The 26,506-nt window shown below is 36.1% G+C and overlaps 2 protein-coding genes across 2 annotated transcripts; both read right to left on the reverse strand.

The window, feature by feature from the left end:
• Window positions 1-767: 767 nt before the first annotated feature.
• On the reverse strand, window positions 768-1,325 carry LOC131874021 (pectinesterase inhibitor 4-like). Its single transcript, XM_059217225.1, has one exon. The coding sequence runs from the start codon at window positions 1,323-1,325 to the stop codon at window positions 768-770; it is 558 nt and encodes a 185-aa protein (XP_059073208.1).
• A 12,968-nt stretch (window positions 1,326-14,293) lies between these two features.
• Window positions 14,294-14,860, reverse strand: LOC131874022 (pectinesterase inhibitor 4-like). Its single transcript, XM_059217226.1, has one exon. The coding sequence runs from the start codon at window positions 14,858-14,860 to the stop codon at window positions 14,294-14,296; it is 567 nt and encodes a 188-aa protein (XP_059073209.1).
• Between the last annotated feature and the right edge of the window lie 11,646 nt (window positions 14,861-26,506).

Below are 26,506 nucleotides of genomic sequence, written 5' to 3' on the forward strand. Positions count from 1 at the left end.
GTTGGTCTTCCACGTCACCGTTGGTACAATTCTTTAAGATGCCAGTTACATTATCTGAGGATAATGTCAGTTACATTAGGCAATCCGCATTCCATTAAGTCTTTTTTGATAAAAGTGAAAATTTATTTGAAAATTATAGACAAGTGAAAACTGTAGTAAATATATTGATTTATTGGAAAAACTGTATTATATAGATGCCAGTAAATTTTGTGTTTTTAAGAATGAGTATCCGGATCACTCTCTTGAAAAATTATAATCTTTCGATTATTTTATAATATAAATATAATTCATCATTTAATTTAATTTATTTCAATATTTCAATACTCGGTGATGAAGGGTACACCATACTTACTGCAAGATTTTCAAGCATTTCATTAGTAGTTTTTTTTTCATTGACGTAGTTAAGTTATTAAAATTATACTTATCATGAAATATAAAAGAATCTAAATTCCATTATAAAACATCAGAAAAAGAAAATAATTCATACAAACTATAAGATAAATGTTCAAAACAAATTAAAATTCAATAATATATCTTACAAATATATTTCTAAAATCAAACACAATAACAATATTTAAAACATTTCTCGAATCACAAACATTCCATTTGTATGTTACCAAAAATGGTATCTAAATAGCACAATGATGTATCTCACAAACAAAAGAAGTAACCAAAGATGAAGCTTGAACAGCAAATATGTGTTATCTGCTATATATATCCCTCCTCACAAGCCAACAGCCAATATGTTTAGCTGTTTTCTAAAGTAGTCAAATGTGTCCCTGTTGCCGAAGAGTGCTAACAACAGCTAGAGCATCACTAATCAACATGATCAGATTATCTGTATTATCTTTTACACTGGAAACCAAGGTTGCAGGAACATTGCTTTCTTTCAACCCACTCAAACATGTATCCTGATTAGTCTCCACACCACTCAGCCTTGTGAGCACATCTTCTACATATTCCATGAAATTGACATTAGACAATTGCTTTAGTTCTGACTGTGAATCATGAAGCTGTTCCCTTGTATCCTTCAACAGATCTGAGCAGTCTTCAAGAGCCGAGACATTGGGATTTCCTTTTTTGAGCTTTTCTATAAACCTAGAAACAGGTTTCGCTACTTTACTAGACAAACGGACTGCAATAACAGAAAGCTGGGTTAAATCTGCCTCCAAAGCCCCAGAAGCTTTGGACAATGATGAAACGCAAAAGTGTGTATATAAGGCATTACTGCACGCATTACTAATTGTATCGGAAGTCTGAGCCCAGCCTCCATGAATTGCTAAAAACATGATTGCACACAAGAGACCACTTCTGTAGGACGCCATGCTTGGAATCAACTGCTCTATTGAAATCACCGACTGAACCAAATGCTCTATTAATGTTTCCCTCGCTTCTGGGACAATATATAGCTCAATCTGAATCTGCTGCATACAAAACATTCATGGTTGTCATTCAGTAGCATTTAGAGCTAAAATTAGATTTAATGCGTTTCTTGGATTGTCTTTTAAAGTTCTCGCACTTCATGCATGTCATTCTCCTCGTAAACGACTGTTGTTTTGTGTTAACAACTACCACTTGTTACCTGAGGGCGTTCTTTTATGTGAAGTGCGCGACCTGTGTTGTAACACTCGTCCGCTCGTTTTTTCTTAACATCGCTTCTAATAGTAACTCTCGTGCGCGACCTGTGTTCTAGATCCTCTATTTTTTTATCCTCTCATTTATCATGCAATATATCTTGTAACATTTGTTTATCTCTTTCAATTATGTTCCCCCTTTATTTATTTATTTTTTGTTTGTATTGTTTGTTCATCTAGGTCTTGATATCACAATCTGTATTATATTTATATCCTCCTCTTTTTGTGTAGTGTCATCCTAGATCTCCTTGACTAATTCATCTATACTTATTCCTATTATACCATAAACAATATATTACGTTTTGTTTATATTATCTTCTTCTACCACGACACTCTTCTCTTAGCTAGTAGGCTAGCATGGGCCTTTTAGTGGACTCCATGGTCTCACTTCTCACTCTTTGCTTGGCCTCATCATTTTAAGAACAAAGAGTATCTACTATCTACTTATACATAAGCTCCTTTTTTTATAGATCTCTTTTTGTGATCTATTACTTAGGAACAAGTTTAATTCTGAAGGCACTTGTCCAAATGTTATCCAATAGTTGTGTTGCCTTCTCTCCTTTTTCCTTAATGGTGTCAATCACTTCCTTCAAAAATTCCTGTATTATATCTACCATTACATAATTACTACTCCCAATGAAGTCCAATATGACTTGGATAACGATCTTTCATTCTCTACAAAAAATATTCTATATAGCTGTGCTACTTCCAATGATTTTCCTAGTCTATAAAGTGATCTATACAAGGAAAAATATGGATTTATTTTTATCTTTCTTCTTATGTGTCTAAGCTTTGATATTTTCCATTTTCTTATTATTGGCCCTTTTTTTTCCGTAGTTTTTATTTTTTATATTTTATCCCTTCTGAGTCTCTATGAAACTTTTGTTGCAAGTATTGTGCTTAAATTTCTTCACCTCTTCCTCTTCCTCCTCAACTGAGATAATTTTGTTCTTATCCTTTTCATTCTATGTTGTTTTTGGATCAGAGCACCCAACTTCTCCTTTATTTTTCTTGGAACTTTTATTGTGTGGAAATTGGAAAATAAGAAATACAAATACTGAAAAACATAAAAAAGAAATTAAATATAAATCCCATTTACCAATATCATTACAAATCTCAGAAAGAAAGATGTGTTGATGTTGTTCACCTTGAATGTATGTGGATGCTTGATCCTCACATCATAACATATGTCATAAAATGAATTTGCATAAAATGGGATTCTAAAAGGGTGGGGAAAGGATCTTATTTATAGTTTTATAATAAAAAATCAATAGATGATAAGGATAAGAATGATGACATTGAATCAAATCAACTACAAAATGATTTTTTTCCATTTTGAGTCTGTGAGAGGATAATAATAAATTATTTATTTACTTGATGGATAAATGGGCACATAAAGGTCCTATTTAAAGATTGAGTTAACTAATGAAAGAAGAAGAAATATCTAAGATGGAAATGAGTTAACGTATGAAGAAGATTATGTTTCTAAAATGAGGAAGATTTAATTAAGGAAGATGAGTTAACATTCACAACCAACCTTTCATCCATCCTTCTAAATAAAAAGTTCATTTCCAATCAATCGTGTTAATCTATATTCCCTCCTCTGAATAATTATCTATCTATCTTAACCAAGATTTTATCCATCATCCTATTTTTCCAGTTTCAATCCTAAATCCTGTTTCATCTCTCATCTTCAATATTAATTCTCATTTTTCTAATACATCATCTTAATCTCCATTCCTCCTCCAAGAAAAAATCCAATTCTCTCAACCAACCTTTCCTCCACTATCGTATTCTACTACTATCCACCCAAATGGAACACGATATATTAAGACGGGGGTTGAATCAACATTTTCCAATTCAAACTTGACTAAACATCAATTACCATTAATAACTTCTCCAAACATCACGTCTAGATTCACCATTATAAGTCTTTGATTGTGAGGAAAGTCACTACATAAAGTTTGAAATATTTTCATATGATTCAAGGGATCACTTTTTCCATTATAAAGCTCTAATTGAGAGACTTCCACATGTTTAGGAGGGACAACATAGACAATGCCATCAATTAATGGGCTCGCTACATTAAATGTGGGCACATTAAACTTGGATTGGGTAATGGAAGCCAACTGTTGTTGTAGGAATGAAACAGTTTGAGCTAAGTTATTGATGGTTGCTTCAGTGGATGGATTGAAATTGGACATATTGGATTGTGATGGAGGAGTAACATTGTTGTATGAAGGTTGAGGTTAAGAGTACGGCAGTGGAACACTATGATAGAAGATGTAAATATGAGCACACTAGACAAGGATGTAGGCATAGGAATGGAATGAATGACTTGACTAGTACCCTGAGCATAACCAAGGACTTCAGCACAACTTTTGATAGGCATGATATTACTATCAACAATATGAGCAAAGCCACACAACAACTAAAAACCAATTTTATCACTTTGCACCATTCTTTTTAATCCTTTAATCAATGGGATTGCCTTACTTTTTGGGTAATGTTTTTTATAAAGATAAACAAGTTTTACAGGGACCTGAAACCCAGAGTATTACAGACCGAGGCCAGCAAGGCAAAGCACTCAACTAAGAGAGTGAGTCAATTTAGCATTTTTTTAAATAATCCTCTTATTAATTTTCTCCAAATCCTCCATGATGAATCTGGAGGTTCACTGGCCCTGGGTTCGACTCCTGGTTCTAGTGCAAGGACCCGAGCTAGTCTTCCCACCAATAGCACTCTTTCCACCCTCCAATGCAATCTTTTTCTGCTTTTCCCCCAAGGGAGGCTCACTTGTGTTGGTCCTGGTTCTATAATCAATTATCATGGAATTATTTTTTTCCAAACCATCAGCACTATTGTTCATCATTTGCCTACTGATTTCCACCAAATTGTTCAGGTTTTCTTTGATCTCACTCGCTTCCTCTTCCATCTTCTCAATTCTGTGCTCTTGGTCAACCTTCATAGTTTCCACATCTTGACAAATTTTCTGGATCATACTCATGATCTTCTCAGTTTTATTGGGCCCAAGGGATTCCATGAAAGTCTCAACAATTCCTTTCATACCATCTTTTAGGGATCCAATTTGCTTCTCCACCCACTGCCAACAGCTCTCCTGACTTCTAGTAGCCTCCAATAGGGAATTTCCCATCACCCTCTCCTCCTTTATCTTACCTTAATTTTGTTTGTTCTCAAACCCATGTTTCTCATCATCCACATTGATAGGGATGTCCAACCTAATCTCATGGTCCAGGACTTTGGACCCACTAGGTTTGGTTAGTTTCATTTTCCTTTTGGTGGGTGGCTCCAGGTCTTGCATTTTCCTGCTACCAGATTTGAACTTACTTGTCGCCCACCTTGGAGGATTGATTTTCCTGCTACCGTTAGTTCCCAGGGTCACCATAAGCTCCCCTTATTTCTTTGGTCTATACTCAAGGTCCTCCATATCCTTGCTATCACGCCAATCCATGGCAGTACGACTGTCATCCTCATCCATCTTTGTATCAGAAACCAACTGCACATCAGGGTTAGAGAAGGAAATGTGGGTTTTATCAATGGGGGAGGGTTTCACTTCATGATCTTGGGCCTATTCCATATTCAACAAGATAATCCCTTCATGACTCATAGGGTTATCCTGGTTTTCAAAATGTTTAACTAAACTATTCCCCAAGGACAAAACCAAATAAAAGGGAATAGAAATCAATATACCATGCCTAAAATGGTTTAAGATATTAAAATGATGTGAGAAAATGCTAGCACATCTACCATCCAGGGTGATGTATCTCATGATGAATTCTGCCATATCAGCCCAGAGGTTTTAGAATCTTTTCCTAAAAAATAGAGCTCCACGAGCTTAGGAATATATTATGTCATTTGTCAATCATATAAATTTTAGGAAAATAATTAAATTTATTTACCACCAATTTGTAGCAGTTTAAACTTAAGTTGATCTCAACTACAAAGTTCATAGCATCCTTAAATTTACGATCTTAAATTTTTAAGCTCAAGTGCAAAACAAAATTTATGGGACCGCCAACATTAAAATATTCCTAAAAAATCTCAACAGCTCCAGCTCTATGTTTTAGGTAGCCCCCCTCCATGGGACCCAGTCTTAGTCTCTAGAATACATTAAGACATTATTATCGTTTGTACATGATAAATACATCATAATAGATATTTGGTGCATTCTAAGAGCTAGATAACCATTCCCTTCTATAGATAAGGTCAGGTTTTAAAATTTAAACAATACGCTCTTAAAACAAATTTTTATTCTCATTAGAGGAATTGGCAATGGACTGACACATTAACATCACCCAAATTTACTCTTCTGGTGAGAGGTTTATTGGGACCATTTTTAATAGTAAAATGGAAGGGATGTGTAATAAAATATAAATATATAATATTGTATAGATATAAAGCATTAAGCTTTTAAGTATAAATTTATGTACAAAGCTATAATATAAGAAAAACATACATAAAATAGAAAATCATAATCTTAGGAGTTATGGAAATAATTCTTCCCTAATATTTAGCTTGAAATTTATTTTTTGAACCTCACTTTTAAAAGCGTAGAGAAAATTTACAAACAAAAAAATTCTTCATTTTTAATATAAAATATATTTTTTCTTTCAAAATTAAATTATAGATAAATATCAAATTTTTCAAAATATTAAAATTAAGAAATTAAAATTTTTAATCTATTTTATTAGATTTTAAAAAAAAATTATAATTCCTTTTTTAATTAAAATTTTCATTTAGAAACGTGATCTTTATATATAAACATTAATAATGTGTGAAATTAAATGACAGGATATTATAACAAGGAATGGAGATTGGGATATTTATATAGCGGAGAGGATGAGGGAGAGTCTGAGAAATCCATTCTGGAATAATGGTGGATCCGCAAGAAATGTTCGTGGAGGAGAAACTGGAGGGATCAAGTCAAAAAATGCGGAGGGAAGTGGAAGCAGACATGGTCGAGATTAATATGTCAGATGATATTGAAGAAAATATAGAGCTACGGGTGGAACTATTGGTTATCCGAAGGGTAGTACGATCTAGATACGAGAGAAGGCAGATTAAATATTGGATTAAGGAGAATTGGAAAGCCAAGGTAGTGGCATAATTCATACCAAGGGGATTCTTCATTGTTATTTTTGCAGAGGTGGAAGAGAAAGAGGAGACCCTTCACCACGGTAATTGGATTTTCAAAAATTATCCGTTATATATGCAATCGTTGTTTCCAAATTTCGACCCAGTGCCATTGGCCCCGTATGACTGCCCTATTTGGATTTGGCTGTATAATTTACCGATCGAATATTGGGGAGAAAGTAGCATGGAGAAAATAGGTAGAACTTTGGGGACACTATAAATAGATGAGAGGTTGGTGGAAAATGACTCTTATTTGTATTCAGAATCAAAATCGTTGAAGTTAGAAGGGTTCCCCCCAAGATTTGACTGACATCAAACAGTAGGATATGGATGCAGAAAATTGAAGTGGAAGTCGATAAGTGCCTTTGTGAAAGATGTGGAAGTAGGTCTCACATGATAGAAAATTGCAAAATATTTGTTGGGTCGGCTAAGAGATGACTTATGAAGAACGGGAGTCATGAGATGATTGAGAAGGCAATTACGACACCAAGAAATGAGTCAATAATCCCGTCAAGGGCTCTGGTCATCAAAGAAGCGAATGGAGAAAAGAAGAGGGAGTAGAACAGGGAAATTTAAAATCACGATGAAATTTCCCCCACAAATAGGATCATTGAGCAAGATAAGGCCCCTGGCAAATCTCAGGAGGCTCAAACGGGCCTGTCAAACACGGAAGTGGAATATGATGTGCGTTGGTAGAGGAATTTGATGATGAAGATTTCTTGGACATTATCGACCCGATATCCATTAACCAATCGACTAATGCTCTATTGGGGAGAACCAAAGGTAATAGAGGGAGGAGGAGTAACAAGCAAAAATGAGAGGACGGGGCTAAGGAGAAACGAATCATCGATGTGGTCAACTTTTTGAGAAGATCCAAGGGAGGTAAATCTTCCATTGGAGGACAATGAGAATTCTCACTTGTAATCAAGGGCCTTTCAACTCTTGACAAGAAACGCTTGGTTAGGCATTCGTTAGAGAAATCCTCTAATGACGTAATTCTGCTCCAAGAAACCAAGCTGAATTTGGACAAGGCGCTTAGTTTCTTGCATTACTGCTCTAGATGGGAAGGTTTTTTCTGAGAAGCTAAGGGCTATGCGAGTGGTTTGGGAATCTTATGGAATCCTCATGTGGTTATGATTACCCCTAGAGAAACATCTGACTATTAGATGATTTGTAGAGTGAAACTTATTGCTTGTAATTCGGAGTTTTCTTTCATCAATGTATTTGGACCGACTAAAATAGAGGGTAAGGTGAGAGTTTGGAAGGAACTATCAGAGAGAATTAGAATCATTGACAAGGTCTGGCTAGTTGTTGCAGGAGACTTTAATGCTATTCTGGACCCTAAATGAAAAAAAATGGTGGTCTGAGGAAGACCAACAGAATAATGGAAGACTTTAAAAGTTTTGTAGCAGAGAACGAAGTGATTGAAGTTTTTCCTAAAAATGGCCAATATACATGGATGAATAGGAGATTGAATCTCACCAACATTTCGGAGAGATTAGAGCAGTTCTTGGTGGGCCAGAAATGGATGGAAGGCCAATTCTCCTTGGTGACGAACATTCTGTCGATTTCTATATCCGATCACTTCCCTATTTAGTTAGAACTTGAGGTACGCAAGTCACATTCCTCTAGGAATTTTAAATTCCAAAGTATGTGGTGACGAGATGGGAAATTCCAATCTAGTTTAAAAAGTTGGTGGGACAAAAGTAATAAATTCAAAGGTATGTCCAGCTTCTGTTTTGTTAAACGTTTACATTTTCTTAAGGATAAAAGTAGGAGGTGGAATGTAGAATCGTTTAGGAATATTTTTTAAAATAATTTGAGGTTAGAGGAGGAGATTGCTTCTCTTAATGAGAAGGTAATTCTCTTTGGGATGACCAATGATGAATATAAAAAAGAAAAGGAATTGAAGGGATATCTATCGGAGGTATTGGCTACGGAGGAGATTTATTGGCGCAACAAATCCAGGAAGATGTGTATTTCACCTAGGGACTTAAATACAAAGTTCTTTCACTCATCGGTGAAGGCTATGAGATTGATCAATAAGATTGAAGCAATCAAGGATGATAATGGTCAGTGTTGTTTAGCAGGAGATGATATTGAGAAGGTTGCAGTTCAACATTTTGAAAACCCACTTGGTTCTTTCATAGGCGGTGATGTTTGATATATGGATAACGTATTAAAAGTAATAGACCAAGTCATATCCTAGGAAGAAAATGAAGCTTTGCATATGCCTTTCTCTCTGGAGGAAGTCAAGGAGGTGGCATTCTTTCTTCACCCTAATAAAGTGCCAGGCCTCGATGCCTTTATAGAAAAAGTATATCAAAAATGTTGGGACTTCAGGTGGGAGGACATATGGATGATGGTGGAATAGTTTAGGAAGAAGAGGAGACTGGTCAGAGAAATCAACATCGCAATAGTTTTTCTTATACCCAAAAAGTATAATTGCGAGATGATAGTGGATTACAAACCTATTTCTCTGTGTAACTCTATTTACAAGGTCATCTCAAAGGCCATGGCTTTAAGGCTCAAGAATATTTTACATTGAATCATTTCAGAGGAACAACACGGATTTACCCCTGGCAGAGAAATTATCGATAGTATCATCCTGGTCTCGAAAACTCTTCACTCTATGGGAAGAGAGAATATGAAAGGGATGGTGGTAGAACTATACATGAGTAAGGTGTCTGACTAGGTTAATTGGGAATTCCTCCTCTTGGTCCTGGATAAATTTGGTTTTCACGGCAGATGGCTAGATTGCATGCGACAATCCATCTCATCAACCCATTTCTTAGTGTTGGTCAATGGTTATACATGTGGTTTCTTTAGAGACACCAATGCATTGAGACAAGGAGACCCTTTATCTCCCTCCTTATTTTTTCTAATGGTAGAATCTTTGGGCAGGAACATTAAGAAGAACTGTATGATGGGATTTTGCAAGGGAGTCGAGGTTCACAGAGACCTGGAGCCAATCTCGCATTCACAATTTGTTGATGATACGATCTTATTTTGGGAGGCTTCGGATCAGGAAGTGGTAGTGATTAAGGAAACTTTGGATGAGTATGTGGAGGCATCGAGTCAAATCATGAATAAAAATAAGCCACAGGTGTTCCTTGTTAACAAGATTTAAAAAATATTGGAATTCCAAACAGAATCATTCCCTTCGATATATTTGGGAGTTCCCTTGTTCATCGATCAAAGTAATAGGTTGCTATAGGAGGAGATCACCAATAATTGTCAATCTAAAGCGGAATCATGGAAGAAAAAGTGGCTTTCATAGGCTGGTAGGATTCAAATGATAAAATGTTTTTTATCAACGATCCCAATCTATAGCATTACATGTTTTATGCTCATCGTGCGGTCCATTGGCACGTTGGACGGGTTGTTAAAGAAGTGAACTTATGGGAAGGATTGAATGATTCTAGGAGAGTTATGCTAATAAACTAGGATACGGCGTGTATCGTGAAGGAAGAAAGAGGAGCGCGACTTAGGAAAATGGATCTATAGAACCTGGCTTTGGGAGCCAAATTGGCTTGGAAACTATATGTTTCCTCAAAAACCTTGGTGCAAGTTTATGAGGGAAAAATATTTAGACTAGAAGGACTTGGAAAGGAATTTTACCTTGGCCAACTCTAAATCAGGTTTGATGATTTGGAGGTTCATCTGGGAAAGATGAAGAGTAATCTTGAATCATCTGTCCTGTAAAATTGGTAATGGAAAGAAGGCTCGGTTCTAGAGAGACTCGTGGAATGGGGTGAAAGCATTAATTGATTGTATTGAGGATAAGGAGTGGGTGTTAGAAGTTCAAGGCAGTATAGGAGAGATGGGAATTTAAGGTAATAATATCTGTTACCTATGTAGAGGGAATGAGGAAACCGCTGAACATCTCTTTTTTTGGTGTCCATTGGTGGTGAGATGTTGGGACCGGTTGATGGAAACGTTAGAATGGAGATCGGCTAGGAATAGGACGTTAATGGAATTCTTGCTTTCCTGGCCGATAGAGAGTAAGCATTCGAAATGGGGAGAGTTATCCAGGTGACTAGTCCTTCCATGGTAGCTTGGCGGATATGCAAAGAAATAAATAGGAGTATTTTTAGAGACGAGGACTTTTTGAAGGAATATTTAAATGTTGAAGTGGTGAAAGGGAATATTCCAGGGAAACGGGTGAAGATTTACTCCAAATGGGACAAAATGATGGAAGAGAAATGGGGTTTGAAGGATCTAGTCATCTGCAACATCATTAATAAACAATCTAAGAGGAAGGGAGTAAGATGTCAAGAACCAACCCCAGGTTGGCTTAAGTTGAATTTAAATGGAGCTAGCAAAGGAAATCCGAGTAAGGCAGGGTTCGGCGCTATTTTGAGGGATGATTCGGGAAAAATGATTATTGCAATTATGGGATTGATGGAAATAGCTACCAATAACAAGGCAGAGATATGTGCACTCAATAATGGGTTGGAGATGTGTGTGAACAAGGAGGTTTCGAATATTCTCATTGAAGGGGACTCACAAGTGGTGTTAAATGGACTGATGCACTCTAATTTTATCAGCTGGAAATTAAATCAATGGCTACCAGTGATTGAATAAAAATTGAGCAAATTCTCGGAGTACCGTTTCAATCATTCATATAGGGAAGGAAATAGGGTATCTAATTGGCTTGCCAATGCAGGTCTAAGAAAAGGTAGATAGATGGTCGAGTTGGATGAGATAGACCTGTAGAATGAGTTTAGTACTATTTTCGGAGAGGATAGGGAAATACATCCTCCTGAGAGAATTGGATGAGATTTATCTTACTCAAGCTACAGGGGGCATGGAAGGAAGTGTATTCGTGCCTAGAATTCTGTCTTCTAAATCAAAGTATAATGTTTTGATGATAATTTTTTTGGGTAAGGTAAGATTTTGTTCAGATTTAGGATCGGGTCAATAGCAGTTTTGGGCAGAGTGAAGTCATAGTTGGATAGGATAGACATCAGTGGAGATGACTCTAGATCATGCTAAAAGGGATACATTAGGAGAAGAAGTGTTTTGCAGAGCACAGAAGGAACAAAAGAGAAGTTGAGAATGGATGAGGACTTTGGACTTTGCACTTAGGGAAGCGCTAGACGAAGAGATCAGCCACCTTTTCAAGAAGGCAAATGACAAAGAAAAACACTCTGTGATCCAAATTTTAAAAGTCGACTTCGAGAACGATGGCCACGTTCATGACAGGGTGGTGATGGAGAATATATTTAATCCGATCATTGAGGTCCTCGGAAAACCTTCAGCAGCTATAGGGATAGTGAGGAGAATGATTAGGGAAGATATATACGAGGAAGTGATGAGGGCTGCACTGGATTCAAGATGCATGTTGGGATATTTCAACCTGAATGATGAAGGGAAGAAGGTGAAACAAAAATGGCATGGTCTTTGTTTAAGAAAAGACTGATGAAGGATTATGCCCTGGACAAGTTCAATAGATACATGAGAGAGAATTAAGGTATCATGCCTGTGGAGATTATTGAAAGGGTGGTAGAAATAGGTAATGGGATTATGTATTTGTATAAATGAGAGGTTGGCTCTATCTACTGTGTAATTTTGTTTTTCAGCTTTTAATAGAAAGGGTATTGCCTCCTAGGAAGATCTCGCTTCAGAAAAAATAAAAAAATAGAAAAAATAAAAAAAGGAATGGAGATTGGAGCAATACTTTTAAGCCAAATCTTTTCTTTAAATCTTACAAACCTTTTTTCTAAATAAAACTAGAAGTGAACAACTGTTACGATCTTAAATTAAATTTAAATTTAAATTTAAGGTTAGTGTCAGGGTTCAAATGGGTTTATGGGTTATGTTAGCATAAAGATTGGGATATGCTTAAGGTTGGGATGGATTTACAATTAAGGTTACTTTAGGGTTATGGTTCGGGTTCAAAATAGGGTTTAGTAATTATGGTAAGGGTTAATTTTAGGGTTAGCTTATAATAACGGTTCAATTACAATTAGTGCTTGAGTTAAATTATGGTTAGCATTAGGGTTGTGTTTCAATTACATTAGGGTTAGGGTTAAATTAGTCTTACACTTCAATTAGGATTAGGGTTTGGGCTCGATTAGGGTTAGGATTAGAGTTTAATTGAGATTATAGTTCAAATAGCGTTAGGGTTAAGTTTAAAAATAGGGTTGAATTAGGTGTAGATTAGGGTTGAAGTTGTAGTTAGGGTTCAAATCTATGGTTAGAGTTGAGTTTAGGATCAACATTAAAGTAGAGAGATTAGGGTTAAGGATTAATGTTATAATTAATTAGAGATGGGATTTGATTGTGGAAAGGGTTTAATTATAGTTAGGGTTTGTATAAGAGTTCAATTAGGGTTAAGGTTAAATTGGAAGCAAAGTTTTATTGGGGTTAAGATTCATGCTAGAATCCAATTAGGATCATAGTTGAATAAGAGTTAGGGTTCAATTCAGGTTAGATTAAGGTTGAATTTGTAGGTTGTGTTTAGTCGTAGAGTTATTTGCTCGTGCAAATGAAGAGGATGCATATTCAATTACAAATATATCGTATCAGTTTTGAAACTACTATACTGAGAGAGGCGAGAGGGTTCTTGCATTAACTGATCTTCATAGCAAAATGTCATTGCCTATTTGGTGTAAGTCCAAGAGCTCGCTTGGAGGACCGGAAAGCAAGTGTCCAAACCTGCAGTTGAAAAAAATGAAATAGTAGCAATTATTCTAACATAGATAGGAGCGATTTTAAAGAGACGGTGATGAAGATGAACCAGTTGGTTTTCCACGTCACTGTTGGTACAATTCATTAAGATGGCAGTTACATTATCTAAGGATAATGTCAGTTACATTAGGCGATCCGCATTCCATTAAGTCTTTTTTGATAAAAGTGAAAATTTATTTGAAAATTATAGACAAGTGAAAACTGTAGTAAATATATTGATTTATTGGAAAAACTGTATTATATAGATGCCAGTAAATTTAGGGTTTTTAAGAATGAGTATCCAGATCACTCTCTTGAAAAATTATAATCTTCCGATTAATTTATAATATAAATATAATTCATCATTTAATTTAATTTATTTCAATATTTCAATACTCGGTGATGAAGGGTACACCATACTTACTGCAAGATTTTCAAGCATTTCATTAGTAGTTTTTTTTTCATTGACGTAGTTAAGTTATTAAAATTATACTTATCATGAAATATAAAAGAATCTAAATTCCATTATAAAACATCAGAAAAAGAAAATAATTCATACAAACTATAAGATAAATGTTCAAAACAAATTAAAATTCAATAATATATCTTACAAATATATTTCTAAAATCAAACACAATAACAACATTTAAAACATTTCTCGAATCACAAACATTCCATTTGTATGTTACCAAAAATGGTATCTAAATAGCACAATGATGTATCTCAAAAACAAAAGAAGTAACCAAAGATGAAGCTTGAACAGCAAATATGTGTTATCTGCTATATATATCCCTCCTCACAAGCCAACAGCCAATATGTTTAGCTGTTTTCTAAAGTAGGCAAATGTGTCCCTGTTGCCGAAGAGTGCTAACAACAGCTAGAGCATCACTAATCAACATGGTCAGATTATCTGTATTATCTTTTACACTGGAAACCAAGGTTGCAGGAACATTGCTTTCTTTCAACCCACTCAAACATGTATCCTGATTAGTCTCCACACCACTCAGCCTTGTGAGCACATCTTCTACATATTCCATGAAATTGACATTAGACAATTGCTTTAGTTCTGACTGTGAATCATGAAGCTGTTCCCTTGTATCCTTCAATAGATCTGAGCAGTCTTCAAGAGCCGAGACATTGGGATTTCTTTTTTTGAGCTTTTCTATAAACCTAGAAACAGGTTTCGCTACTTCACTAGACAAACGGACTGCGATAACAGAAAGCTGGGTTAAATCTGCCTCCAAAGCCCCAGAAGCTTTGGACAATGATGAAACGCAAAAGTGTGTATATAAGGCATTACTGCAGGCACTACTAATTGTATCGGAAGTCTGAGCCCAGCCTCCATGAATTGCTAAAAACATGATTGCACACAAGAGACCACTTCTGGAGGACGCCATGCTTGGAATCAACTGCTCTATTGAAATCACCGACTGAACCAAATGCTCTATTAATGTTTCCCTTGCTTCTGGGACAATATATAGCTCAATCTGAATCTGTTGCATACAAAACTTTCATGGTTGTTATTCAGTAGCAACACGCTTTTTGCATGCCACTGGAATTTTATATAGTGCACGGTTTTGCGAGATACATATTTATCTATTTTTATCCTTTTTCCTCATGCATTTAGAGCTAAAATTAGATTTAATGCATTTCTTGGATTGTCTTTTAAAGTTCTCCCACTTCATGCATGTCATTCTCCTCGTAAACGACTGCTGTTTTGTGTTAACAACTACCACTTGTTACTCGAGGGCGTTCTTTTATGTGAAGTGCGCGACCTGTGTTGTAACTCTCGTCCACTCGTTTTTGCTTAACATCGCTTCTAATAGTAACTCTCGTGCGCGACCTGTGTTCTAGATCCTCTATTTTTTTATCCTCTCATTTATCATGCAATATATCTTGTAACGTTTGTTTATCTCTTTCAATAATGTTCCTCTATTTATTTATTTTTTGTTTGTATTGTTTGTTCATCTAGGTCTTGATATCACAATCTGTATTATATTTATATCCTCCTCTGTTTGCGTAGTGTCATCCTAGATCTCCTTAACTAATTCATCTATACTTATTCCTATTATACCATAAACAATATATTACGTTTTGTTTATATTATCTTCTTCTACCACGACACTCTTCTCTTAGCTAGTAGGCTAGCATGGGCCTTTTAGTGGACTCCATGGTCTCACTTCTCACTCTTTGCTTGGCCTCATCATTTTAAGAACAAAGAGTATCTACTATCTACTTATACATAAGCTCCTTTTTTTATAGATCTCTTTTTGTGATCTATTACTTAGGAACAAGTTTAATTCTGAAGGCACTTGTCCAAATGTTATCCAATAGTTGTGTTGCCTTCTCTCCTTTTTCCTTAATGGTGTCAATCATTTCCTTCAAAAATTCCTATATTATATCTACCATTACATAATTACTACTCCCAATGAAGTCCAATATGACTTGGATAACGATCTTTCATTCTCTACAAAAAATATTCTATATAGCTGTGCTACTTCCAATGATTTTCCTAGTCTATAAAGTGATCTATACAAGGAAAAATATGGATTTATTTTTATCTTTCTTCTTATGTGTCTAAGCTTTGATATTTTCCATTTTCTTATTATTGGCCCTTTTTTTTTCTATAGTTTTTATTTTTTATATTTTATCCCTTCTGACTCTCTATGAAACTTTTGTTGCAAGTATTGTGCTTAAATTTCTTCACCTCTTCCTCTTCCTCCTCAACTGAGATAATTTTGTTCTTATCCTTTTCATTCTATGTTGTTTTTGGATCAGAGCACCCAACTTCTCCTTTATTTTTCTTGAACTTTTATTGCGTGGAAATTGGAAAATAAGAAATACAAATACTCAAAAACATAAAAAAGAAATTAAATATAAATCCTATTTACCAATATCATTACAAATCTCAGAAAGAAAGATGTGTTGATGTTGTTCACCTTGAAAGTATGTGGATGCTTGATCCTCACATCATAACATATGTCATAAAATGAATTTGCATAAAATGTGATTCTAAAAGGGTGGGGAAAGGATCTTATTTATAGTTTTATAATAAAAAATCAATAGATGATAAGGATAAGAATGATGACATTGAATCAAATCAACTACAAAATGATTTTTTTCCATTTTGAGTCTGTGAGAGGATAATAATAAATTATTTATTTACATGATGGATAAATGGGCACATAAAGGTCCTATTTTAAAGATTGAGTTAACTAATGAAAGAAGAAGCAATATCTAAGATGGAAATGAGTTAACGTATGAAGAAGATTATGTTTCTAAAATGAGGAAGATTTGATTAAGGAAGATGAGTTAACATTCACAACCAACCTTTCATTCATCCTTCTAAATAAAAAGTTCATTTCCAATCAATCGTGTTAATCTATATTCCCTCCTCTGAATAATTATCTATCTATCTTAACCAAGATTTTATCCATCATCCTATTTTTCCAGTTTCAATCCTAAATCCAGTTTCATCTCTCATCTTCAATATTAATTCTCATTTTTCTAATACATCATCTTAATCTCCATCCCTCCTCCAAGAAAAAATCAAATTCTCTCAACCAACCTTTCCTCCACTATCGTATTTTACTACTATCTACCCAAATGGAACACGATATATTAAGACGGGGGTTGAATCAACATTTGCCAATTAAAACTTGACTAAACATCAATTACCATTAATACCTTCTCCAAACATCACGTCTACATTCACCATTATAAGTCTTTGATCGTGAGGAAAGTCACTACATAAAGTTTGAAATATTTTCATATGATTCAAGGGATCACTTTTTCCATTATAAAGCTCTAATTGAGAGACTTCCACATGTTTAGGAGGGACAACATAGAAAATGCCATCAAATAATGGGCTCGCTACATTAAATGTGGGCACATTAAACTTGGATTGGGTAATGGAAGGCAACTGTTGTTGTAGGAATGAAACAGTTTGAGCTAAGTTATTGATGATTGCTTCAGTGGATGGATTGAAATTGGACATATTGGATTGTGATGGAGGAGTAACATTTTTGTATGAAGGTTGAGGTTAAGAGTGCGGAGGTGGAACACTATAAGAGAAGATGTAAATATGAGCACACTAGACAAGGATGTAGGCATAGGAATGGAATGAATGACTTGACTAGTAGCCTGAGCATAACTAAGGACTTCCGCACAACTTTTGATAGGCATGATATTACTGTCAACAATATGAGCAAAGCCACACAACAACTAAAAACCAATTTTATCACTTTGCACCATTCTTTTTAATCCTTTAATCAATGGGATTGCCTTACTTTTTGGGTAATGTTTTTTATAAAGATAAACAAGTTTTACAGGGACCTGAAACCCAGAGTATTACAGACCAAGGCCAGCAGCCAACCCGACCTAAAAACTAAGAAAAACAGGGTACAAACCCCACACAGACAAAAAGCCAAAAAACAAAAACCAGCTAAACCAAAAAACAAGGCAAAGCACTCAACTAAGAGAGTGAATCAATTTAGCATTTTTCTAAATAATCCTCTTATTGATTTTCTCCAAATCCTCCATGTTGAATCTGGAGGTTCACTGGCCCTGGGTTTGGCTCCTAGTTCTAGTGCAAGGACCCGAGCTACTCTTCCCACCAGTAGCACTCTTTCCACCCTCCCATGCAGTCTTTTTCTGCTTTTCCCCAAAAGGAGGCTCACTGGTGTTGGTCCTGGTTCTATAATCAGTTATCATGGAATTATTTTTTTCCAAACCATCAGCACTATTGTTCATCATCTGCCTACTGATTTCCACCAAATTGTTTAGGTTTTCTTTGATCTCACTCGCATCCTCTTCCATCTTCTCAATTCTGTGCTCTTGGTCAACCTTCATAGTTTCCACATCTTGAGAAATTTTCTGGATCATACTCATGATCTTCTCAGTTTTATTGGGCCCAAGGGATTCCGTGAAAGTCTCAACAATTCCTTTAATACCATCTTTTAGGGATCCAATTTCCTTCTCCACCCACTTCCAACAGATCTGCTGACTTCTAGTAGCCTCCAATAGGGAATTTCCCATCACCCTCTCCTCCTTTATCTTACCTTAATTTTGTTTGTTCTCAAACCCATGTTTCTCATCATCCACATTGATAGGGATGTCCAACCTAATCTCATGGTCCAGGACTTTGGACCCACTAGGTTTGGTTAGTTTCATTTTCCTTTTGGTGGGTGGCTCCAGGTCTTGCATTTTCCTGCTACCAGATTTGAACTTACTTGTCGCCCACCTTGGAGGATTGATTTTCCTACTACTGTTAGTTCCCTGGCTCACCATAAGCTCCCCTTATTTCTTTGGTCTATACTCAGGGTGCTCCATATCTTTGCTATCACGCCAATCCATGGCAGTACGACTGTCATCCTCATCCATCTTTGTATCAGAAACCAACTGCACATCGGGGTTAGAGGAGGAAATGTGGGTTTTATCAATGGGGGAGGGTTTCAATTCATGATCTTGGGTGTATTCCATAATCAACAAGATAAGCCCTTCATGAATCATAGGGTTATCCTGGTTTTCAAAATGTTTAACTAAACTATTCCCCAAGGACGAAACCAAATAAAAGGGAATAGAAATCAATATACCCTGCCTAAAATGGTTTAAGATATTAAAATGATGTGAGAAAATGCTAGCACATCTACCATCCAGGGTGATGTATCTCATGATGAATTCTGCCATATCAGCCCAGAGGTTTTAGAATCTTTTCCTAAAAAATAGAGCTCCACGAGCTTAGGAATATATTATGTCATTTGTCAATCATATAAATTTTAGGAAAATAATTAAATTTATTTACCACCAATTTGTAGCAGTTTAAACTTAAGTTGATCTCAACTACAAAGTTCATAGCATCCTTAAATTTACGATCTTAAATTTTTAAGCTGAAGTGCAAAACAAAATTTATGGGACCGCCAACTTTAAAATATTCCTAAAAAATCTCAGCAGCTCCAGCTCTATGTTTTAGGTAGCCCCCCTCCATGGGACCCAGTCTTAGTCTCTAGAATACATTAAGACATTATTATCGTTTGTACATGATAAATACATCATAATAGATATTTGGTGCATTCTAAGAGCTAGATAACCATTCCCTTCTATAGATAAGGTCAGGTTTTAAAATTTAAACAATATGATCTTAAAACAAATTTTTATTCTCATTAGAGGAATTGGCAATGGACTGAGACATTAACATCACCCAAATTTACTCTTCTGGTGAGAGGTTTATTGGGACCATTTTTAATAGTAAAATGGAAGGGATGTATAATAAAATATAAATATATAATATTGTATAGATATAAAGCATTAAGCTTTTAAGTATAAATTTATGTACAAAGCTATAATATAAGAAAAACTGACATAAAATAGAAAATCATAATCTTAGGAGTTATCGAAATAATTCTTCCCTAATATTTAGCTTGAAATTTATTTTTTGAACCTCAATTTTAAAAGCATAGAGAAAATTTACAAACAAAAAAATTCTTCATTTTTAATATAAAATATATTTTTTCTTTCAAAATTAAATTATAGATAAATATCAAATTTTTCAAAATATGAAAATTAAGAAATTAAAATTTTTAATCTATTTTATTAGATTTTTTTAAAAAAATAATAATTCCTTTTTTAATTAAAATTTTCATTTAGAAACGTGATCTTTATATATAAACATTAATAATGTGTGAAATTAAATGACAGGATATTATAACAAGGAATGGAGATTGGGATATTTATATAGCAGAGAGGATGAGGGAGAGTCTGAGAGAACCGTTCTGGAATAATGGTGGATCCGCAAGAACTGTTCGCGGAGGAGAAACTGGTGGGATCAAGTCGAAAAATGCGGAGGGAAGTGGAAGCAGACTTGGTCGAGATTAATATGTCAGATGATATTGAAGAAAATATAGAACTATGGGTGGAACTAGTGGTTATCCGAAGGGTAGTACGATCTAGATACGAGAGAAGGCAGATTAAATATTGGATTAAGGAGAATTGGAAAGCCAAGGTAGTGGCTTAATTCATACCAAGGGGATTCTTCATTGTTATTTTTGCAGAGGTGGAAGAGAAAGAGGAGACCCTTCACCACGGTAATTGGATTTTCAAAAATTATCCTTTATATATGCAATCGTGGTTTCCAAATTTCGACCCAGTGCCATTGGCCCCGTATGACTGCCCTATTTGGATTTGGCTGTATAATTTACCGATCGAATATTGGGGAGAAAGTAGCATGGAGAAAATAGGTAGAACTTTGGGGACACTATAAATAGATGAGAGGTTGGTGGAAAATGACTCTTATTTGTATTCAGAATCAAAATCGTTGAAGTTAGAAGGGTTCCCCCCAAGATTTGATTGACATCGAACGGTAGGATATGGATGCAAAAAATTGAAGTGGAAGTCGACAAGTGCCTTTGTGAAAGATGTGGAAGTAGGTCTCACATGAGAGAAAATTACAAAATATTTGTTGGGTCGGCTAAGAGATGACTTATGAAGAACAGGAGTCATGAGATGATTGAGAAGGCAATTACGACACCAAGAAATCAGTCAATAATCCCCTCAAGGGCTCTGGTCATCAAAGAAGCGAATGGAGAAAAGAAGAGGGAGTAGAACAGGGAAATTTAAAATCACGATGAAATATCGCCCACAAATAGGATCATTGAGCAAGTTAAGGCCCCTGGCAAATCTCAAGAGGATCAAACGGGCCTGTCAGACACGGAAGTGGAATATGATGTGAGGTTGGTAGAGGAATTTGATGAGGAGTATTTCTTGGACATTATCGACCCGATATCCTTTAACCAATTGACTAATGCTCTATTGGGGAGAACCAAAGGTAATAGAGGGAGGAGGAGTAACAAGCAAAAATGCGAGGACGGGGCTAAGGAGAAAGGAATCATCGGTGTGGTCAACTTTTTGAGAAGATCCAAGGGAGGTAAATCCTCCATTGGAGGACAATGAGAATTCTCACTTGGAATCAAGGGCCTTTCAACTCTTGACAAGAAACGCTTGGTTAGGCATTCGTTAGAGAAATCCTCTAATGACGTAATTCTGCTCCAAGAAACCAAGCTGAATTTGGAAAAGGCGCTTAGTTTCATGCATTACTGCTCTAGATGGGAAGGTTTTTTCCGAGAAGCTAAGGGCTATGCGAGTGGTTTGGGAATCTTATGGAATCCTCATGTGGTTAGGATTACCCCTAGAGAAACATCTGACTATTAGATGATTTGTAGAGTGAAACTTATTGCTTGTAATTCGGAGTTTTCTTTGATCAATGTATATGGACCGACTAAAATAGAGGGTAAGGTGAGAGTTTGGAAGGAACTATCAGAGAGAATTAGAATCATTGGCAAGGTCTGGCTAGTTGTTGCAGGAGACTTTAATGCTATTCTGGACCTGAATGAAAAAAAATGGTGGTCTGAGGAAGACCAACAGAATAATGGAAGACTTTAAAAGTTTTCTAGCAGAGAACGAAGTGATTGACGTTTTTCCTAAAAATGGCCAATAGACATGGATGAATAGGAGATTGAACTTCACCAACATTTCGGAGAGATTAGAACAGTTCTTGGTGGGCTAGAAATGAATGGAAGGCCAGTTCTCCTTGGTGACGAACATTCTGTCGATTTCTATATCTGATCACTTCCCTATTTAGTTAGAACTTGAGGTACGAAACTCACATTCCTCTAGGAATTTTAAATTCCAAAGTATGTGGTGACGAGACGGGCAATTCCAATCTAGTTTAAAAAGTTGGTGGGATGAAAGTAATAAATTCAAAGGTATGTCCAGCTTCTGTTTTGTTAAACGTTTACATTTTCTTAAGGATAAAAGTAGGAGGTGGAATGTAGAATCGTTTAGGAATATTTTTTAAAATAATTTGAGGTTAGAGGAGGAGATTGCTTCTCTTAATGAGAAGGTAATTCTCTTTGGGATGACCAATGATGAATATAAAAAAGAAAAGGAATTGAAGGGATGTCTATCGGAGGTATTGGCTAGGGGGGAGATTTATTGGCGCAACAAATCCAGGAAGATGTGTATTTCACCTAGGGACTTAAATACAAAGTTCTTTCACTCATCGGTGAAGGCTATGAGATTGATCAATAAGATTGAAGCAATCAAGGATGATAATGTTCAATGTTGTTTAGCAGGAGATGATATTGAGAAGGTTGCAGTTCAACATTTTGAAAACCCACTTGGTTCTTTCATAGGCGGTGATGTTAGATATAGGTGTAACGTATTAAAAGTAATAGACCAAGTCATATCCCAGGAAGAAAATGAAGCTTTGCATATGCCTTTCTCTCTGGAGGAAGTCAAGGAGGCGGCATTCTTTCTTCACCCTAATAAAGTGCCAGGCCTCGATGCCTTTATAGAAAAAGTATATCAAAAATGTTGGGACTTCAGGTGGGAGGACATATGGATGATGGTGGAAGTGTTTAGGAAGAAGAGGAGACTGGTCAGAGAAATCAACATTGCAATAATTTTTCTTATACCCCAAAGGTATAATTGTGAGATGATAGTGGATTACAAACCTATTTCTCTGTGTAACTCTATTTACAAAGTCATCTCAAAGGCCATGGCTTTGAGGCTCAAGAATATTTTACATTAAATCATTTCGGAGGAACAACACGGATTTACCCCTGGCAGAGAAATTATCGATAGTATCATCCTGGTCTCGAAAACTCTTCACTCTATGGGAAGAGAGAATATGAAAGGAATGGTGGTAGAACTATACATGAGCAAGGTGTCTGACTAGGTTAATTGGGAATTCCTCCTCTTGGTCCTGGATAAATTTGGTTTTCACGGCAGATGGCTAGATTGTATGCGACAATCCATCTCATCAACCCATTTCTTAGTGTTGGTCAATGGTTATACATGTGGTTTCTTTAGAGACACCAATGGATTGAGACAAGGAGACCCTTTATCTCCCTCCTTATTTTTTCTAATGGTAGAATCTTTGGGCAGGAACATTAAGAAGAACTGTATGATGGGATTTTGCAAGGGAGTCGGGGTTCACAGAGACCTGGAGCCAATCTCGCATTCACAATTTGTTGATGATACGATCTTATTTTGGGAGGCTTTGGATCAGGAAGTGGTAGTGATTAAGGAAACTTTGGATGAGTATGTGGAGGCATCGATTCAAATCATGAATAAAAATAAGTCACAGGTGTTCCTTGTTAACACTAGCCAAAGGAATCAAAACAAGATTGAAAAAATATTGGAATTCCAAACAGAATCATTCCCTTCGATATATTTGGGAGTTCCCTTGTTCATCGATCGAAGTAATAGGTTGCTATAGGACGAGATCATCAATAATTGTCAATCTAAAGCGGAATCATGGAAGAAAAAGTGGCTTTCACAGGCTGGTAGGATTCAAATGATAAAATGTTTTTTATCAACGATCCCAATCTATAGCATTACATGTTTTAGGCTCATCGTGCGGTCCATTGGCACGTTGGACAGGTTGTTAAAGAAGTGAACTTATGGGGAGGATTGAAGGATTCTAGGAGAGTTATGCTAATAAACTAGGATACGGCGTGTATCGTGAAGGAAGAAAGAGGAGCGCAACTTAGGAAAATGGATCTATAGAACCTGGCTTTGGGAGCCAAATTGGCTTGGAAAGTATATGTTTCCTCAAAAACCTTGGTGCAAGTTTATGAGGGAAAAATATTTAGACTAGAAGGACTTGGAAAGGAATTTTACCTTGGCCAACTCTGAATCAGGTTTGACGATTTGGAGGTTCATCTGGGAAAGCTGAAGAGTAATCTTGAATCATCTGTCCTGTAAAATTGGTAATGGAAAGAAGGCTCGGTTCTAGAGAGACTCGTGGAATGGGGTGAAAGCATTAATTGATTGTATTGAGGATAAGGAGTGGGTGTTAGAAGTTCAAGGCGGTACAAGAGAGATGGGAATTTAAGGTCCTAATATCTGTTACCTATGTAGAGGGAATGAGGAAACCACTGAACATCTCTTTTTTTGGTGTCCATTGGTGGTGAGATGTTGGGACCGGTTGATGGAAACGTTAGAATGGAGATCGGCTAGGAATAGGACGTTAATGGAATTCTTGCTTTCCTGGCCGACAGAGAGTAAGCATTCGAAATGGGGAGAGTTATCCAGATGACTAGTCCTTCCATGGTAGCTTGGCAGATATGCAAAGAAATAAATAGGATTATTTTTAGAGACGAGGACTTTTTGAAGGAATATTTAATTGTTGAAGTGGTGAAAGGGAATATTCTAGGGAAACGGGTGAAGATTTACTCCAAATGGGACAAAATGATGGAAGAGAAATGGGGTTTGAAGGATCTAGTCATCTGCAACGTCATTAATAAACAATCTAAGAGGAAGGGAGTAAGATGTCGAGAACCAACCCCAGGTTGGCTTAAGTTGAATTTAAATGGAGCTAGCAAAGGAAATCCGAGTAAGGCAGGGTTCGGCGCTATTTTGAGGGATGATTCGGGAAAAATGATTATTGCAATTATGGGATTGATGGAAATAGCTACCAATAACAAGGCAAAGATATGTGCACTTAAAAATGGGTTGGAGATGTGTGTGAACAAGGAGGTTTTGAATATTCTCATTGAAGGGGACTCACAGGTGGTGTTAAATGGAGTGATGCACTCTAATTTTATCAGCTGGAAATTAAATCAATGGCTACCAGCGATTGAATAAAAATTGAGCAAATTCTTGGAGTACCGTTTCAATCATTCATATAGGGAAGGAAATAGGGTATCTAATTGGCTTGCCAATGAAGGTCTAAGAAAAGGTAGATAGATGGTCGAGTTGGATGAGATAGACCTGTAGAATGAGTTTAGTACTATTTTGGGAGAGGATAGGGAAGTACATCCTCCTGAGAGAATTGGATGAGATTTATCTTACTCAAGCTACAGACGGCATGGAAGGAAGTGTATTCGTGCCTAGAATTGTGTCTTCTAAATCAAAGTATAATGTTTTGACGACACTTTTTTTGGGTAAGGTAAGATTTTGTTCAGATTTAGGATCGGGTCAGTAGCAATTTTGGGCAAAGTGAAGTCGTAGTTGGATAGGATAGACATCAGTGGAGATGACTCTAGATCATGCTAAAAGGGATACATTAGGAGAAGAAGTGTTTTGCAGAGCACAGAAGGAACAAAAGAGATGTTGAGAATGGATGAGGACTTTGGACTTTGCACTTAGGGAAGCACTAGAGGAAGAGATCAGCCACCTTTTTAAGAAGGCAAATGACAAAGAAAAACACTCTGTGATCCAAATTTTAAGAGTCGACTTCTAGAACGATGGCCATGTTCATGACAGGGTGGTGATGGAGAATATATTTAATCCGATCGTTGAGGTCCTTGGAAAACCTTCAGCAGCTATAGGGATAGTGAGGAGAATGATGAGGCAAGATATATACGAGGAAGTGATGAGGGCTGCACTGGATTCAAGATGCATGTTGGGATATTTCAACCTGAATGATGAAGGGAAGAAGGTGAAAAAAAAATGGCATGGTCTTTGTTTAAGAAAAGACTGATGAAGGATTATGGCCTGGACAAGTTCAATAGATACATGAGAGAGAATTATGGTATCATGCCTGTGGAGATTATTGAAAGGGTGGTAGAAATAGGTAATGGGATTATGTATCTGTATAAATGAGAGGTTGGCTTTGTCTACTGTGTAATTTTGTTTTTCAGTTTTTAATAGAAAGGGTATTGCCTCCTAGGAAGATCTCGCTTCAGAAAAAATAAAAAAATTAAAAAAATAAAAAAAGGAATGGAGATTGGAGCAATACTTTTAAGCCAAATCTTTTCTTTAAATCTTACAAACCTTTTTTCCAAATAAAACTAGAAGTGAACAACTGTTACGATCTTAAATTAAATTTAAATTTAAATTTAAGGTTAGTGTTAGGGCTCAAATGGGTTTATGGGTTATGTTAGCATAAAGATTGGGATATGCTTAAGGTTGGGATGGATTTACAATTAAGGTTACTTTAGGGTTATGGTTCGGGTTCAAAATAGGGTTTAGTAATTATGGTAAGGGTTAATTTTAGGGTTAGCTTATAATAAGGGTTCAATTACAATTAGTGCTAGAGT

Source organism: Cryptomeria japonica, chromosome 3 (genome assembly GCF_030272615.1).
Source record: "Cryptomeria japonica chromosome 3, Sugi_1.0, whole genome shotgun sequence".
NCBI classification, from domain to species: Eukaryota; Viridiplantae; Streptophyta; class Pinopsida; order Cupressales; family Cupressaceae; genus Cryptomeria; species Cryptomeria japonica.

Excerpts from the sequence above, each read along its gene's own strand:
- LOC131874021 (XM_059217225.1), bottom strand. The coding sequence starts at position 1,325 with ATGGCGTCCTACAGAAGTGGTCTCTTGTGTGCAATCATGTTTTTAGCA.
- LOC131874022 (XM_059217226.1), bottom strand. The coding sequence starts at position 14,860 with ATGGCGTCCTCCAGAAGTGGTCTCTTGTGTGCAATCATGTTTTTAGCA.